Here is a 20,145-nt window from a genome sequence, read left to right as displayed (position 1 = left end):
ATGGTTACTTTAACATAGGCGCATCGATATGACACTTCTCAACTGGACTTTTGTAAACCGGCTACAAAGCTCCCCTCTGACAGAAAAAAATATCGCCGACATCTCTTCCGTATTTTTTTCAATAGATTTTTTTTTTAAAGGCTCGCTTCATTGGGTCTCAAGCAGCAGATGACGAATATTTACGACGGTTGCTTATAATTGACTTCCAAAACAGGTTTTATTTAAAGGGCAATCAAAGTAGTACAGGCGGAGCTCACCTCTCTCTCCAATGAGATAATTACTGGTGACGGGACGTTGACGAACGGTAGAATCACATTGAGTAATGGCTGCTGAGCATTCTTGATTGGTGTGCACCTGTTGGGGGTTTGGGGTGGGTGTGGCAGAACTGAGAGTGGTAGGGGGGGGGGGGGCGGCGGGGTTGCAGTTTGTTGTTGTTGTAGTCGGTGTGTGTGTGTGTGTGTGTGTGTGTGTGTGTGTGTGTGTTTGTGTGTGTGTGTGTGTGTGTGCATGCGTGCGTGCGTACATGCGTGCGTGCGTGTGTGCGTGCGTGTGTGTGTGTGTGCGTGTGTGTGTGTGTTTAACGCACTTCTTTAATCGCTACCAGATTATGCAACTAGGCCTTACTGTTAATCGATGCACTGTTTTGTGCAGAACAAATATAAACTATTGATTGCAATTTAAATCGTATAACTCAGTATTTTGATATAAAACAATTTAATATAAACAGTGATAGAGTATTAATGTCAACGTTCAATGACACAAAAATGAAGACCAAATAAGAACATGGAGGTCAATCACTCGAGGACGGTTCGTTAAGCTTCAATGTAAAGAAGAGGAAAAAAAATAAAAATACAAACAAATCAACGAATTAAAAACTTTCGTCCTAAAGCTTTTTCCCCCCCGGTACATATAGGCGGCAAAATAAATCAATTTCCCCAAAATTGAGTTCGCTACTTGCAAATCCACTTAAACATCTCGATACACCAGATTCACTCTCAAACAAGTTCCTCGTTCTATACCTATAAAAGGTTGACTTCAAACTGGCAGAGAAATTGAGACACTTTAATCGAGAGCCAGCCAATCTACTAGCTCATCAGCGAAGGGCTATCAAAAGTTCAAAGACAAAAGCAGAGTTAATCAAGGGGGAAACGAGATTCGAATTTCGTCATCAGGCGTGTTACGACCGAACGCAGATTGCTGCAATGATTCCCTGCTTGTCATCTTACGGCTAGCTGACTGCGACAAAAGCGAAGCGACAGATGCCGCGAAGCGCCCGTAACAAGGAAGGTCTACTTTAGCCTTGGAAATGATCTGATCATTTTGTTTTTACTCCTCGTTGTTTATTTCTTTCTTTCCTCATCAGAAGCTTTCAAATACCCAATGGGGCGTACTATTTTACCAAAATTACGCAGCAGACTTTTTTCCTCCTCTCCCCCCCCCCCCCCCCCCCTTTGTATTGTTGTCGTTAGTAACTAACTCCCCTACGTTACATCCATGATTAGAATTCAAATCATTGGAAGCAAGGTGAAGTATAGAAAGAAGAGAAGGGGATGGACGGGGATGGGACTGTCCTTTAAATTTCAGATTGAACAGCTTTTTCAAATATTATTTTACCGAACATTCTATACAAACTGATTTGTCGTTTGTGACACTTTACTAAGCCGTTAAAAAGCCTCTTATTACTTCTCGTTGACAAAAAAAGTTCAAAAGCTCACACAATGTCCATGCATCCAATGGCCGGGAGAGAGAAAGGGGGATGGTTTGGGAGGGGGTCAGTTTGGAAGAAAGGCTCCAAGAATTTCTAAAACTGTTTTAAAATCATCTTCGTTCTTTCATCGTATAGCAACAGACCTGATATTCTTAAATCTCTATGCTTACTGAAAAATACTGATAATGAGTGTGGTGCATACCATTTTACCGTTGACCCATTCAAAGTGGACGTCACAGAAAATCGTAAATGTACGTAAACATCATGTCTGAAGATCTGCTCAGTTCATACCTCAACAGGTAAGTGAGAGCAGCTTCGAAAACATACGAGCTACTAAACAAAAGCGGCGCAAATCAGACCAACGACGAATACAATCTACTATATAATACTGGTAGGATTTTCGGTGGTTTTTCGATTCCTGTGACCAAACCGCGCGGATTTGTGCCTTCTCCTTCGGTTGCTATGCCAACGTGACCCAGGAAATCGATTCCGCTAGGTCCCGACTTCCAATTTTGTCCACGAACAAAGTTTGAAGAGGTTTGTCTCGCAAATTTGAGCAGACAACAGTGAACTTTGACCTGAACTTTGACATCGCGGCGAAAGAGATCTGTGATTGGTTCTTCTTCAACTTTCGGTTCGACTAAACACGCGACCGCACCTCAGACGAACCTAGCTGTGTGTTTTATTTCTCTACCCCAGACGAACCTAAAATAATAAGAAGATAGATAGATCTGTTTATCTGTTAATGGAACTCCAAAATATTCCATAGATTTGTTTACTAAATAGTTCGAAACATTATCACCTGATAAGTCGCCGTATAACCTTATAGGTTCCAGCGACTAAATATTTTCCCCCGGTTCAACCATAGACATGTACGTCATCATGATCTCCCCTTAATTTGACCGTTATTTTGGCTGTCTTAGTGAAATGGTAAGATATATCTCTATGTTTTTTACATGTAAGTGTTCGGAAAAAATACAGTTATAGCAGCTATGTACAAAAATAAGCAGCATATGCTCTTTTCGCCAAAGTAAAGTCCTTTTTTCTTCTGGTTTCTTATATGTGTCACAGCACACCGCAAGCTTTTAGGCGAATAGCAAGTGAGTGGTATATATATATCATCAATTTTATAGTAGATAACGGTGTAAAATACTTACCATGTTCATGTCCGTTATACGTTTTCAATATTCCATATGTGTCATTTAATTGTGTGTTGCTTGATGCCATGTATGTATGTGTGTGTGTGTGTGTACATGACTTTAAATAAGCATGGATGGATGTGTGCACTCGATTGTGTGTGTGAACCATGTATATATTTTCTGTTGTCAATGTTGTCAATTAGATATGTTATACTATGCGTTTGAATCATTAAGTATTTTAGACGTCATACTTTTTTTCGTATCTTCACGATGGCTTTTTACCCGTTTAAATTTTAATGCTTCCAACTTTCAAAGCGCTGCACGGCTGGGAAGAGATGCGCACTTTTATCACTGTTGTTCATGTAGACGTAATCATGGATTCATGCAAACGTCATACCTGCTGTATTTTATTTTGTTTGTTTGTATAGTCGCGTGCGGTCGCGCAGTCTTTTTGGTCAGTTCCGATTACCTCCCATTGATGCGAAAACCTATATGACTGTTTTTTGTTATTTTTCTCTCTGTTAATTCACCAGTGGCTATGTAACATGTGTTATACCTTATAGGTTCCAGCGACTAAATATTTTCCCCCGGTGCAACCATAGACATGTACGTCATCATGATCTCCCCTTAATTTGACCGTTATTTTGGCTGTCTTAGTGAAATGGTAAGATATATCTCTATGTTTTTTACATGTAAGTGTTCGGAAAAAATACAGTTATAGCAGTTATGTACAAAAATAAGCAGCATATGCTCTTTTCGCCAAAGTAAAGTCCTTTTTTCTTCTGGTTTCTTATATGTGTCACAGCACACCGCAAGCTTTTAGGCGAATAGCAAGTGAGTGGTATATATATATCATCAATTTTATAGTAGGTAACGGTGTAAATTACTTGCCATGGTCATGTCCATTATACGTTTTCCATATTCCATATGTGTCATTTAATTGTGTGTTGCTTGATGCCATGTATGTATGTATGTGTGTGTGTGTGTACATGACTTTAAATAAGCATGGATGGATGTGTGCACTCGATTGTGTGTGTGAACCATGTATATATTTTCTGTTGTCAATGTTGTCAATTACATATGTTATACTATGCGTTTGAATCATTAAGTATTTTAGACGTCATACTTTTTTTCGTATCTTCACGATGGCTTTTTACCCGTTTAAATTTTAATGCTTCCAACTTTCAAAGCGCTGCACGGCTGGGAAGAGATGCGCACTTTTATCACTGTTGTTCATGTAGACGTAATCATGGATTCATGCAAACGTCATACCTGCTGTATTTTATTTTGTTTGTTTGTATAGTCGCGTGCGGTCGCGCAGTCTTTTTGGTCAGTTCCGATTACCTCCCATTGATGCGAAAACCTATATGACTGTTTTTTGTTATTTTTCTCTCTGTTAATTCACCAGTGGCTATGTAACATGTGTTACAGAATTGCACCGGTGTAAGGGTTAACATTTTATTTTTCACCAAGAGAATATAATTCATTATATGCGGGATAATGTGCGGGGGGGGGGGGGGGAGGGGTGCAAACAACATTTTCACAAGCACATAACCAACAAAATGACATCGCATGCGCAGCACACAAAGTGCGTAGCACGGGTACCACTAGTAAACTTGTAATTTCGTGTCGAGCGAGTTACCACCGAACACAGATTGCCCGAATGGCTCCCTGCTATCTACGGCAGCTGAAACAAAAGCGGCAGATGCCATGAAACGCCCATGACAACGAAGGGTTAATTCCGTCCTGGAAATTACCTGGAACGTTTCATTTTTTCATCGTCTAAACCTTTTAGAATTAGCCACAGGGAGCACATTGATCTCGCTGAACCTGAGATAGCCATTTCACAGTCTCTCTGCGTGCATTTAATCAGAATTACACGTAGGGAGCAAATTGGTCAGGCGTGTTGTATGAAGGGAAGCTTCCTTCCTTCGAGCCGAACTGTCGGATAAAGAACAATACATCCCAAATAAGTTCAAGCGAAAACTAATTAGAATACTACAGGAGACAATTGATCTTTAAAAAAAAGTTTTAAGCGAAAACTAAGTAGAATACAGCAAGAGACAATTTATTTATCTTTTAACTCAGTTCAATCGAAACCTAATCAGAATTACTACAACAGACAATTGATTTTCCTTTTCAAGTTATTTTCACTATGTGATGATCTTGGCCTGTCAGGCAGTGCGAAACAAGAAAAGAAACGTTGTATTCCATAATAAATAGCCGGCAACTGATATGTTAATTTGTGCATTTTGTCTCCTTCAAACATATTATGTACAATTTCATAAAGGCCTATTTCCTGTGCATTTCAGAGAGAGAAAGAAATAGCTGATAAAGCCAGGAACAACAACAAAAGCCCACTAAAAAGTTTCTGCCTCACAAGAATGCACAAAGAAAAAGAAAAAGAAGGAAGCAAAAAAAGATAAAAACAGAAAGACAGAAAAAAAGAAACCGAGCAAATATCGAAAGCACTAAACTTCCCATGTAATACGACCATAATGATGACCGGTAAAAGATGCGGCAAAAGAAATGCTTGCCAGCATGTGAAACAAACATGCATGTGTGCGATACATTCCTCTGCACCATGTTTCTCGCTTTGTTTAAAGTTAACGTGCGAAATCACTATGTTACTTATGACTTCTAAGATGACGACTTCGGTGATGATGACCGAGCAAAGATACAGAGAAAAATGTTGGAGTAGATGTGAAACAAACACGCATGTGTGCGATACATACCTCCGCACATTGTTTCCCGCTTTGTATACAGTTAAAGGTGCGAATGTCATAGCACCATTTCATGTGTCTCACGTGCGGAAAGTTGATCAACTGTGTGTGTCCAACCTGTCCGTGATATTGTGGCCCCACAGGGCGCCAAATGTCATGACATAATTATATCTGTTTGCAAATCTTTCTTTTCAAAGAAATTATAGAAATTACATTCAAGAAACTATACTTAGTCTATAGGTGTCCACATCGCATCAGCGAAAAAAACGACCGCAAAGTATCCTTGTGTGCAAAGAAAAGAAGATCTCAGCAAGGGCAGACATATCACTTTTCGTTTCTACTTGAAAGACAGTCACGGTTCATTAAAAAGTTTCACAGTCTTTCGAAATAACAAAAAAATAGTTATAAAAATGTAACTGCCAAGAAAAATAATAGCACACCTTGAAGTGTTACCATGACAGAATGCATGAAGAAAAACAAACAAATAATGAAATTATAGGTCCTATATCTGAATCCTCCAAATCACTGCGCCGGATATTGCCTTTTCAATACGACGACGACGATGATGCCAACGGAAAGATACGGCGGAAAATGTTATCAGCGACCATGTGAAACAACATGCATGTGTGCGATACATTCCTCTGCACATTGTTTCCCGTTCTGTATACAGGCAAGACCCGAATGTCATAGCACCATTTCCTGTGTCTCACGTGCGGAAAGTTGATCAACTGTGTGTGTCCAACCTGTCCTTGATAACGCGGCTCCATCGAGCGCCAAATGTCATGACATCTTCACCGTGTTGTTGTGCATGCGTTTCTGTTTGTTTGACAGTTACTGGATTGAAGATCATTGAGCAATGCATGTAGTTGCCTTTTTGTGTATCGGAAGACTGAGAGAGGGAGGGAGAAGGGGGGAGAGAGAGAGAGAGAGAGAGAGAGAGAGAGGGAGAGAGAGAGTGGGGGGAGAGAGAGAGAGAGAGAGAGAGAGAGAGAGAGAGAGGGGATGAGAGAGAGAGAGTGGATGAGAGAGAGAGAGACAGGGGATGAGAGAGAGAGAGAGGGGATGAGAGAGAGAGAGAGAGAGAGAGAGAGAGAGAGAGAGAAAGGGGGAGGGAGACAGACAGACAGAAAAAGACAGACAAGACAGAAACACTGAGAGAGAGACAGAGATAGACAGAGAGAGAGAGAGGGGGGGGGGGGGGGCCGAGAGAAAGCAGAGACAAATAAAGATATTTCGCAAATAGTAACCTAAATGGAACGGACCTAAATAGTAACCTAAATGGAACTTAAATTAACCTTCCACATTGCTTCTGCGGAATGGGCGGGGATGTAGCTCAGTCGGTAGCGCGCTGGATTTGTATCCAGTTGGCCGCTGTCACCGTGAGTTCGTCCCCACGTTCGGCGAGATTTATTTCTCAGAGCCAACTTTGTGTGCAGACTCTCCTCGGTGTCCGAACACCCCCGTGTGTACACGCAAACACAAGACCAAGTGCGCACGAAAAAGATCCTGTAATCCATGTCAGAGTTCGGTGGGTTATAGAAACACGAACATACCCAGCATGCTTCCTCCAAAAACGGCGTATGTCTGCCTAAATGGCGGGGTAAAAAACGGTCATACACGTAAAATTCCACTCGTGCAATAAACACGAGTGTACGTGGGAGTTTCAGCCCACGAACGCAGAAGAAGAAGAAGAAGCTTCTGCGGAATCAAAATACTTTTCATTTTTTTTCATTTTTATAAATAAAAGTCCCTTCTGGGTTAACACAACCATAATCTGAGAATAGTGTTCGCCTTCGTTTGGCTTTTATCGCTTTCGTTGTTTCACTCATATACGACTGACACAGTTACATGTTATACGTTAACTATTTCACATTAACATACTGTGTTTGAAATGATCTTGCATAGCGCAAGGTGGGTTATGATTCTCAATCCCACGAAAACGCTCCACTTCAGAACAGAACCAGACACCAAAGAAACCAAGAGCAAACAAGAATCAAAACTCAAAAACGAACGCAAAGATGCGAAGAGACGATCAAAGGCAAGAGAAGAGCTGTGATTGGCAGAGAGGATGATCACATGGGAGTGGTATATCGCATCACGTGGGAGGGGTATATCATCCATGTACACACCGCAAGTCTTTTGAAGACCAGCCTCTTCTTTGTGTGCAGAGAGCAGGGATCGATACTGTGTCTGGGAGAGACAGGGAAATAGAGAGAAAAATCTTTCTCTCTCTCCTCTGCTTGTGTGTCTGTAGAAGAACTGGGAATGGCATTCTGCTGCTCGCGATGGCGTGGTTCGAGTTCGCTTAAGAGTCTGGTTTGTTGTGTTGTGTTTGTGATTGACAGTTGACTTGCAGAACGAGGGAGGGGCGTTGCTGGAACATTATCGGAATGGCGTCGTTGCATATTGGCGGTATATTTGGTAAAACCCGTATCATTTGGAACTATATATTTCTATAACACAAACAGGCGTTGGTAATGTCATATGAAAAATCCATATTTGTATTAGTTACTGGAATTTTCCATTTCCAAATGACAATTTCGTATTTGCCTCATTTACTGGAATTTTCCGTATCGAACCCAAATATAAAGGAATTCGACAGGATTGAAGAAATGTTTTAAAAACGTGTCTCTTTAATTAATCAGTTTAAACAAGCGGTAACACCCATATTACTCCAAACACACTGTAAATCCTTATCCTATTTCAAAATGCAAACACATAAACGATGAAACAGGCGATCGACCAGTCACAACCCAAAACAAAAATATTTGGTAACTTACTTACTTTTAAAAATACTGCAATACTCTGATTTATGCATACACTTTACAATGTCTGCCCAGGTTAACTTGTCCATTTTTGGAAATTATAATATATCGGACAATACAATGTACGCGCCAACAATAACATTACATGTGCTAACCGTAACGAGCCTGATAGAAATCAATTCGCGTTTAATGAGTGGAATATTTAGAATTTCTTGATACACTACTCTCGAATCAAATTTACTTATAAAATTATACGGCATCAGGTAAAGAGCATTTAACACAATCTAACCTCGGACACCCCCCCCCCCCCCCACTCTCTCTCTCTCTCTCTCTCTCTCTCTCTCTCTCTCTCTCTCTCTCTCTCTCTCTCTCTCTCTCTCTCTCTCACACACATAAATGTTGTCTATGACTCTCTCTATCTCGCTCTATCCACACACACACAAAAATTGAAATGTCCGTGGGTTTTTATGTCTGTCTGTCTTTCTTTCTTTCTTTATTTGTGTTCTTTTTTTGGTTTTTCTTCTGTTTGTTTGTGTTGTCTTTTCGCTGTTATTTTTCTTCTTTTCTTGTTTTTTTCTCTCTCTCCTGAATGTGTGATTAGTAGTTTATTTGACAAGGGTGCATATACATAGAAACCTGACGCAGAGAAATTTGCAAAAACACAGCCTATTTAAATGAGCACAAATACAAAATAAAAAAATGACACCGAGAAAACGAGCAGGCCCTTTAAATGCACAGCCTGTGATATGACTCATCTTTCTTTCTTTCTTTCTCCCCTGTCAAGAACTGGAAAAGCACGTGGAAGCAAAAATGAAATTAGCAAAATAAACAGAACTCAATCTGTTGACACTAACTAGCTGATGCAGCCCTTAATTGCGACAGACGGCAGAAAGAGAGAAAAATAAAAATGAACACACACACACACACACACACACACACACACAAACACACACACACACACAAACACACACGTGCGGTCCATCCAGCCCCCCCCCCCCCCCCCCCCCCATCCCACACACACGCACGCCTAAACAAAACATAACATTTCCCGTCTCAGACAAGAACTAAAACGGAACACGCATCTCCGCTACATAACAGCTGCCAAAACTGTCTGGAGAAAAAATCCACCACTCTGGAAAACTAATTTCTTCCACTTAAGCCTGTCCACAATAAATCTGCCAGGAAAACCTGTCAATTGAATGAGTGTCTGATAGAAGGAGAGGATTTCTTTTCCTGTAACAAGTACTCTCACTGGAAGAAAAAAGAGGCAGAGTTTACGCCCATCAACCTGCCACCACTTTACGTGAGGAGTTTGAATTCAAGGCAAATCGTTTTCTCGAGTGTTTCTGCGGAGTCAAGTCACTTAAACTCCTGCGCGTCAATCTGGATTGAAATTGAATTCGATTGTGCAATTCAGCCTGGGTGGAATGTGTACTGGTGGTTTGATGCCCCCATGCACCCACTTCCTGTACCTCCCCTCCCCCCTTTTCTCCCACCCCGACCCTCTGTCTTATCTATGTCCCTTACATGACGGGGATAGCTATAGAAGCAAACAGTCAACTCTTAAAAGCTCAATTTATCTGGGTTTTTTCATGGAATAATACGTACATCTATGGATTTTCACAACGAAACAGACAAGAAGAAATGCTCCAAACATACAGAGAATGTATCGATAATGCTCAAACAAATCAACAACGTGAGCTCAACCAACACTTACCACACAGACCTACAGTTTCAAAGTTCCAATAACTTATTGAAGGCTCCATTCAACTCATATCGCGTTATGTGTTACCATAACCGTAACATTGCGCAGATAGAAAAACTAATAGCAGATTCAGAAACTTGAAAACACACACACACACACACACATACACACATACACACACTTACACACACACACACACACACACTCACGCCCCCCCCCCCCCCCCCGCCCTTTGCGCTCTAACACCCATCGGTGCCATCATGTTCTCAACGACTCCTACCACCTATCATCATCATGTCATGCATTTGCTCTTTTAGCCCCCCCCCCCCCCCCCCCCCTTAACTACCCCCTCCCCTCTTGTCACCTCCCCTCACGGACAAGTACACACAAAAAGCAAGACGAGGAAGAAAAAGCAAGACGAGGGAGAAAAAGAAAGTTCCATCAATAAAATCAGCGTCAAATCAGACGCCACTCCCCTGGCTAGCGATAAAAAGTCGGAGGAAGCTGTCAGATATATGGTCCAGGGCGCGTAAAAAACACATCACTCCTTGCAATAAAACGGTCATTTCTAGTCGCCTGCCCTGCTCTCTTCTCGAATTGACACTTCTTCTCCCTTCATTCCCGATCGTTTTCCTTTCCTATTTTTTTAAGGTCCAATGCGTTCGCGCAGCAGTCAGTATACGTACGGCGCGGCATAAAAATCTCATCCGGATCTCGTTTGGATTTATAGGTGCAAAAAGGTCTTTCTATGTTTGCGCAAGACCAAGGGATAGATGGACGGACACATGGCATTTATATCTCCCACTGACAAAAAAAGTCTTTGTCTCTCGTTGGCTAAGATGCATGGTCTCATTTCAATTTTACACATTCACCTCCGGGACCATCCTGAACTCAGGTCAAAATGAGTTCGGCTCATTCTCTCCCTGACCGGACGCTACAGTCCTACGCGAATCTATCAAAACAAGTCGCGTAAGGCGAAAATACAACATTTAGTCAAGCTGTCGAACTCACAGAATGAAACTGAACGCAATGCCATTTTTCAGCAAGACCGTATACTCGTAGCATCGTCAGTCCACCGCTCGTGGCACAGGCAGTGAAATTGACAAGAAGAGCGGGGTAGTAGTTGCGCTGAGAAGGATAGCACGCTTTTCTGTACCTCTCTTCGATTTAACTTTCTGAGCGTGTTTTTAATCCAAACATATCATATCTATATGTTTTTGGAATCAGGAACCGACAAGGAATAAGATGAAAGTGTTTTTAAATTGATTTCGAAAATTTAATTTTGATCATAATTTTTATATTTTAAATTTTCAGAGCTTGTTTTTAATCCAAATATAACATATTTATATGTTTTTTGGAATCAGGAAAAGATGAAGAATAAGATGAACGTAAATTTGTATCGTTTTATAATTGTTTTTTTTTTTTTAAATTTTCAGATTTTTAATGACCAAAGTCATTAAGTAATTTTTAAGCCACCAAGCTGAAATGCAATACCGAAGTCCGGCCTTCGTCGAAGATTGCTTGGCCAAAATTTCAATCAATTTGATTGAAAAATGAGGGTGTGACAGTGCCGCCTCAACTTTTACAAAAAGCCGGATATGACGTCATCAAAGACATTTATCGAAAAAATGAAAAAAACGTCATATATTCCCAGGAACTCTCATGTAAAATTTCATAAAAATCGTTTCAGTAGTTTAGTCTGAATCGCTCTATACACACACACGCACAGACAGACAGACAGACACACACACACACACACATTACACCACGACCCTCGTCTCGATTCCCCCTCTATGTTAAAACATTTAGTCAAAACTTGACTAAATGTAAAAAAACTTGACTAAATGTAAAAATACAGAGTTATCTCCCATATGGTTTTCGCGAGCACTGATCTAAATTTGAGATCAGTGTTCGCGAGACGAAAATGATTGCAGATTGGCCGACTTCGACAGTGATCTCCGTTCTGTTCTTCACAGTTATGATAAAGACATCGTTCTAAGGTCAAAACAAGTCGAAATTTTGGGACTGCTGCCGGAAGGAGACCGTAATATATGGTTTCATCACTGTCAACTGGTTACAGAAAAAATCGTCTGCTCCAGTGAGTGCCGAAACCAAACGGTTGATTACCACGTGACGCTTTTGCCATATTTAGAGTTGTTTGCACAGTAAATACAGCCGCGAAAAATAGCTCGCTTGAAACTGTCTTACATATCAATTCCTTTGTAAATTAAAAAAATACAAAACACCATGAAAAATCATTATCGACGATCGCGAATCTGCTTATATCAATAATACATTACAAAAAGCTCTAAATATGTAAACAAAAAAACAAAAAAATCGGTTTCCTTGCCAGACATCCTGTCAGGGAGAGAATGAGCAGAACTCATTTTGACCTGAGTTCAGGATGCTCCGGGACAACCTGTGTCTGGCCTGTCTGAAAACACCTCCGCGTGAGGGGTTTTGCTGCCAGTGCGGTGAAGATAGAGGGAACATTTTCTCTGCCCGCGCGGCAGCAAGCATGATGTCTCTGAACTGCATTTGTTTCTTCCTTATTGAATATACGTATACGGTGCCGCATAACAATCTCATACGGATCGGTTTTGTGTTTGTAAGTGCAAAAGGGAAAGCCTTTTTACATTTAGTCAAGTTTTGACTAAATGTTTTAACATAGAGGGGGAATCGAGACGAGGGTCGTGGTGTATGTGTGTGTGTGTGTGTGTGTGTGTGTGTGTGTGTGTGTGTGTGTGTGTGTGTGTGTGTGTGTGTGTGTGTGTGTGTGTGTGTGTGTGTGTGTGTGTGTGTGTGTGTGTGTGTGTGTGTGTGTGTGCGTGTGTGTGTGTGTGTATAGCGATTCAGACCAAACTACTGGACCGATCTTTATGAAATTTTACATGAGAGTTCCTGGGAATGATATCCCCGGACGTTTTTTTCTTTTTTTCGATAAATACCTTTGATAACGTCATATCCGGCTTTTTGTAAAAGTTGCTTGAAATTTTGGCCAAGCAATCTTCGACGAAGGCCGGACTTCGGTATTGCATTTCAGCTTGGTGGCTTAAAAAATACTTAGAGGGCTGTCACACATGCGACTGAGTCGCGCGATTTACCCCGTCACACAGCCGACTCAGTCGCAGAAAACAGCTACGACAAGTCTGCGACTCAGTCTCATGCGATTCCCTCGTAGCTTTGAGGTTTAGAACATGTTCTATTCCTGCGATCCAGTCGTCGGTCAATCGCAGGGGCAGAGCCAACAGAGCCAATCAGAACGCGTTGCTGCGGCCTTGACGTAAAATAATGGCGGACAGTGGCGTACAGCGTCTCTTCGTCGATTCAAAACTTTTTGGAAGAACAGTTTTTTACTCAGATATAAAGGAGACGTTTTAGGCGTGTACAGCGGTCGGAAAACATTAATTGCAGCTGTCTGGGAACTTTATTTCTTGCAAAGGCGTAATGCTGAAAGGAATTTTTCAGAAAGGTAGAGCGACGTTCGAACATTTAGTGTCTGCTCTCGCAAAGCGCGTTTGCCGTGTTCACTATGACACATCACTTCCGCCCCGCTCGCGTGGAGTTATCGTTCGCCAGTCGTTCGTCTATCGTTCATCGTGTGACGGGTCAATGGTCTACGATGTGATGTGCGATCGGCCAAAGACTGAATCGCAAGACTGAATCGCAACGACTGAGTCGCCTGTATGACCGAGGCTTTAATGACTTTGGTCATTAAAAATCTGAAAATTGTTTAAATAATTTTTTTTTATAAAACAATCCAAATTTACGTTCATCTTATTCTTCATCATTTTCTGATTCCAAAAACATATAAATATGTTATATTTGGATTAAAAACAAGCTCTGAAAATTAAAAATATAAAAATTATGATCAAAATTAAATTTTCGAAATCAACTTTAGAACACTTTCATCTTATTCCTTGTCGGTTCCTGATTCCAAAAACATATAGATATGATATGTTTGGATTAAAAACACGCTCAGAAAGTCAGTTAAAACGAAGAGAGGTACGGAAAAGCGTGCTATCCTTCTCAGCGCAACTACTACCCCGCTCTTCTTGTCACTTTCACTGCCTGTGCCACGAGCGGTGGACTGACGATGCTACGAGTATACGGTCTTGCTGAAAAATGGCATTGCGTTCAGTTTCATTCTGTGAGTTCGACAGCTTGACTAAATGTTGTATTTTCGCCTTACGCGACTTGTTGTGTTTGTGCAAGGCTAGCGCAGAGATGCACTAATAGTTGGCGTTCTTATCTCCCGATAGCTAAGATGGTCTGCTTTCATGTTTACATACGTGTCTCTTCGTTCTGCATAATTATCCATTGTTTCTGCACATAAATCGCCGATCACCGGTGTCGCACACAAATCTCATCTAGTACGGGTTTGTAAGTGCAAAAGGTAAAGCTTGTCAATGTTTGTGCAAGACTACTAATGGATAAATAAACTGGCAGATGACATTTTATATCTCTCTCTGGCTATAAGATGAGCTGACATCATTTGTACACACCCGTGTGCTGAATTCCTGACCGTTCCGTTCTTCTTGATTTCGATTACTTTCTTTCTACGACGAATAGCGTGAACCACCAAGATCTCTCAAATGGATCTGGCATGAGTTTGCTAGTGTGAATAACAAAGTCTTTCATAATTGCGCTATTCTGATTAATAAATGGTTGGACAGACGGCGTTTTAAATCTCTCGTTGTCCAAAATTATATGATTTCATTTTGTACACACTTTTTGGTTACATCTATAGTTTGCCTGCAGACAACTTCCGCAAAGTAGCTGTCGTACACCATATCGAATGCAATTCTCGTCTGGCTTTGGATTGAGTTTGTATATAAGTGCGAAGAAGAATCTTTCCAAGTTTGGGACCCGGGTAGCTCAGGTGGTAGAGCACTGGACTTGTGATCGAGAGGTCGCTGGTTCGAATCCGGGCCGGGACGGACACGGGTCAACTTTATGTGCAGACCCAGAGACGGTATCCATCTCCCACCCCCGTGTCACCACAATGGCACGTTAAAGATCTTGGTCATTCTACCATAAGTGCAGATGGCTGATACCACCTAAACACGCAAACAACAAAAAACCGTGAGGGCGTAAAACTCGAATCGTATAAACCAATTCATGTCCAATATAGGCAATTAAGACCTGATGGACAATAAGCCCCTTACAATTTACTTTTTTACTTTACTTTCCAAGTTTGCGCAAGACTTCTATACCGGATAGAAGAACTGACAGATGGCGTTTTACATCTGTCGTTGACCAAAATGATCTGATTTCATGTTTTACACACGTTTCCTTTCTTTTTATTTTCCTCCATTGCTTCCGCACAATCATAATCCTAAACGGCGCCACATACAAATCTGGTCCAGATCTTGGCTGGGTTTGTTAGTGCAAAGTCAAAAGTATTTTCATGTTTGCGCAAAACTGATTGATAGATGGACGAACAGATGGCGTTTTATATCTTTTGTTGGCCAGGATGATCTGATTACATCATTACACATCTTTCCTTTCTTCTTCTCTTTGATTCTGCCCAGTCACAGTCGTTCGCTGCGCCGCATAAAAATCTCGTAAGGATTTGATCTTGCTTTGTTGGTGAAAAAACAACACACAAAAAACACCTTTTCCATATTTCCACAGAAAGAGCAGACATAGATGGACGGACAGATGGCGCTTTATATCTCTTGTTGGTTAAGATGAGCTAATAACCTTCTTTACGCATTTTTTCTTCCTCCTTGTTAGTCTCCATTGGTTTCGTAAAGACACTGTTGTACACCTCGCCGCATACAAATCTCACACGGATCTGGTTGGGCTAAGGAAAGTCTTTTCATGTTTGTGCAAGACCGATGGAGAAATGGCTGGACAGATGGTCTTTTATACATCTTGACTGCCAAGATGATCTGATGGTCTGACTTTCTGATGAAGGAAATCGTTTTTATTGTCCAAGTATTGATGATCGTTGTTTTATGGAGTCCTCCCGATGAGCAATGAATTTACTGATGAAAGGCTATCCATTTTCTCTCAAAGACAGTCTTTACTGTCATCACTTTGGAACGACAAATAATGTAAATCCGCTGCCAGTCTTCCAGGAAGGGAATGACAAACTACTCAATACTGGGATAGTAGAGCATTCACAACGATTCTTAATCGCGCAGAAGCATGTTATCATCCGCAACTAAGTAATCGTTATACTGAGTAGCTGCTACGTTATGCGCATTATGATGCGCATATATCTGCAAGACTTTGCTGAAGAGTTGAGTGATCCCACATTTGTTTAAAGTAAAAATGTACATGTTTTTCTTGTGTATAATCTTGTTCGTCAGTACATGTTCACTGCAATACGCTTGCAAAACTAAACCAACGCTGGTTCACTACTGCTGAGAAGCTGAACGATCTTCCTTTGACATATCAATACAGAAAGACAGACAGACAGACAAACAACCACAAAGACACACTTGGAATGTAGACAGACTACCTCAAAGACACAGATTAAAAGTAAAAACAATTTTTAAAGTAAAAGTGAATGTGCATACCTGCGTTGGAGAAACACGAAGCCTCAGTATGTATAAATAAAGTGCTCTATCTGCAATTTTTAACAAGTCGCGTAAAGCGAAATTACTACACGTAGTCCGCCGCTTGTGCAAAACGGAGTGAAACTGACGAGCCTGTTCAGCGCGGTAGTGGTTTCGTTTGAACTTTCTGAGCGTGTTTTTAATCCAAACATATCATATCTATATATTTTTCGAATCAGGAACCGACAAGGAATAAGATGAAACTGTTTTTAAATCGATTTCGGAAATTTAATTTTGATCATAATTTTTATATTTTTAATTTTCAGAGCTTGTTTTTAATCCAAATATAACATATGTATATGTTTTTGGAATCAGGAAATGATGTAGAATAAGATGAACGTAAATATGGATCGTTATATATAAAAACAAAATTATTACAATTTTCAGATTTTTAATGACCAAAGTCATTAATTAATTTTTAAGCCACGAAGCTGAAATGCAATAACGAAGTCCGGCCTTCGTCGAAGATTGCTTTACAAAAATTTCAATCAATTTGATTGAAAAATGAGGGTGTGACAGTGCCGCCTCAATTTTTACAAAAAGCCGGATATGACGTCATCAAAGGTATTTATCGAAAAAATGGAAAAAAAACGTCCGGGGATATCATTCCCAGGAACTCTCATGTCAAATTTGATAAAGATCGGTCCAGTAGTTTGGTCTGAATCGCTCTACACACACACACGCACATACACCACGATCCTCGTCTCGATTCCCCCTCTATGTTAAAACATTTAGTCAAAACTTGACTAAATGTAACAAGTCGCGTAAGGCAAAAATACAACATTTAGTCAAGTAGCTGTCGAACTCACAGAATGAAACTGAACGCAATGCCATTTTTCAGGAAGACCGTATACTCGTAGCATCGTCAGTCCACCGCTCATGGCAAAGGCAGTGAAATTGACAAGAAGAGCGGGGTAGTAGTTGCGCTAAGAAGGATAGCACGCTTTTCTGTACCTCTCTTTGTTTTAACTTTCTGAGCGTGTTTTTAATCCAAACATATCATATCTACATGTTTTTGGAATCAGGAACCGACAAGGAATAAGATGAAAGTGTTTTTAAATTGATTTCGACAATTTAATTTTGATAATAATTTTTATATATTTAATTTTCAGAGCTTGTTTTTAATCCAAATATAACATATTTATATGTTTTTGGAATCAGAAAATGATGGAGAATAAGATGAACGTAAATTTGGATCGTTTTATAAATTTTTATTTTTTTTTACAATTTTCAGATTTTTAATGACCAAAGTCATTAATTAATTTTTAAGCCACCAAGCTGAAATGCAATACCGAAGTCCGGGCTTCGTCGAAGATTACGTGACCAAAATTTCAACCAATTTGGTTGAAAAATGAGGGCGTGACAGTGCCGCCTCAACTTTCACGAAAAGCCGGATATGACGTCATCAAAGACATTTATCAAAAAAATGAAAAAAACGTTCGGGTATTTCATACCCAGGAACTCTCATGTCAAATTTCATAAAGATCGGTCCAGTAGTTTAGTCTGAATCGCTCTACACACACACACACAGACAGACACACACACACACACGCACGCACATACACCATGACCATCGTCTCGATTCCCCCCTCTAAAAACTTAACTAAATGTAACAAGTCGCGTAAGGCGAAAATACAATATTTAGTCAAGTAGCTGTCGAACTCACAGAACACGTGGAATTGACAAGAAGAGCGGGGTATTCGTTGCGCTGAGAAGGATAGCACGCTTTTCTGTACCTCTCTTTGTTTTAACTTTCTGAGCGTGTTTTTAATCCAAACATATCATATCTATATATTTTTGGAATCAGGAACCGACAAGGAATAAGATGAAAGTGTTTTTAAATTGATTTCGAAAAAAAAAAAATTGATAATAATTTTTATATATTTAATTTTCAGAGCTTGTTTTTAATCCGAATATAACATATTTATATGTTTTTGGAATCAGCAAATGATGGAGAATAAGATAAACGTAAATTTGGATCGTTTTATAAATTTTTATTTTTTTTTACAATTTTCAGATTTTTAATGACCAAAGTCATTAATTAATTTTTAAGCCACCAAGCTGAAATGCAATACCGAACCCCGGGCTTCGTTGAAGAGTACTTGACCAAAATTTCAACCAATTTGGTTGAAAAATGAGGGCGTGACAGTGCCGCCTCAACTTTCACGAAAAGCCGGATATGACGTCATCAAAGACATTTATCAAAAAAATGAAAAAAACGTTCGGGGATTTCATACCCAGGAACTCTCATGTCAAATTTCATAAAGATCGGTCCAGTAGTTTAGTCTGAATCGCTCTACACACACACACACACACACGCACGCACACACATACGCACATACACCACGACCCTCGTTTCGATTCCCCCTCGATGTTAAAATATTTAGTCAAAACTTGACTAAATATAAAAAGGAAACTTAAGAATACAAAACAAATAAACAATAACAAAAACAACAACAACAAGACATGCCATCAAGTACAACATGCTTGTTAGTGCATGCATGCATATTTATTTAGTATTTCTTTGGTTTGTGTCACTGTTCTCGTGTCTATGCAATAAGCCAAGCCATCATTCCTACCTCGCCATTCTTGATTGGTCGAACAATGCCCCTGTTAATCAGCATTCGAAAGCCAGTCTCCACAGCCTGAAAAAGACATAACAAGTGTGCAGATGTACATGTCATGTATGCCGTGTTAGCATTCGCAAAGAATTGCTTACGCTATAGACTAACATTAACACGCACACTGCGCTCGCTCGCACACACACACACACACATAATCTCCCTCTCTCTCTTCATGTATGTCTCTATATAATGTTTGTTTGTTATTTAAAGTTTAGACCTTATTTCTCCCGTTTCATTCGTTATCAGTAAAGATCACGTTTCAGTATTTAAATTCAAATTCAATCAAATATTTGAGGCCATTTACACAATTTGCTTTTACTTATATTATACTTGCAGGACATGTCCCAACCCATCCACAACTAAAAGAAAATGCAAATGACACAACAACAAACAAAAAAACAAAACAAACAAGCGCATTTTAACAAAATAATAGAAGCGTTATTTGTGATGATGTCGATAGCCCGAGAGGATGATCGCTTACCGCAAATATTTCAACACAAAATTAATCAAGCACGAACGAAGAGCACAACCGTACATAATTGATGTTTACCCTTCATACCAACACGTTCCCGCAAACAGACCGTGTAGAAGTGTCAATTAATCAAGAATGCCATTCAAGTTCAAGCTCACACGGGGCAAAATGTCAAATCAAGACCTTAAGTTAAACGGTGCAAACTCAAACTCGAGCACAAGCCACCCCCACCTCCGAAATGTCGCAGCGTGTCGATGTTTGGCACTTCTGAATGAAACTGTGTGAGTTTGTGTGTGTGTGTTTGTGTGTGTGTGTGTGTGTGTGTGTGTGTGTGTGTGTGTGTGTGTGTGAGGGGGGCGGCTGTGTATGAGTATGTATGCGTGCAAGTGTGTGTGTGTGTGTGTGTGTGTATGTGTATATGTGCATGTGCGTGCATGCGT

General features: G+C 40.3%; 1 protein-coding gene across 2 annotated transcripts in view; it reads right to left on the bottom strand.

Annotated features, from left to right (window-relative positions):
- The window catches only part of LOC138962265 (transmembrane protein 135-like), a 166,882-nt gene that overhangs the window by 117,713 nt on the left and 29,024 nt on the right, over nt 1–20,145 (bottom strand). For both annotated transcript variants that reach the window (XM_070334012.1, XM_070334010.1), the window contains exon 5: nt 19,189–19,254. In XM_070334012.1, the coding sequence (XP_070190113.1) occupies nt 19,189–19,254 (66 nt within the window). The remainder of the gene's footprint in view (nt 1–19,188; nt 19,255–20,145) is intronic.

The sequence above is a fragment of the Littorina saxatilis genome, linkage group LG3 (assembly GCF_037325665.1).
Source record: "Littorina saxatilis isolate snail1 linkage group LG3, US_GU_Lsax_2.0, whole genome shotgun sequence".
NCBI lineage: Eukaryota > Metazoa > Mollusca > Gastropoda > Littorinimorpha > Littorinidae > Littorina > Littorina saxatilis.
The sequence above is the reverse complement of the archived record's forward strand: the minus strand, read 5'-3'. Positions and strand labels throughout refer to the sequence as shown.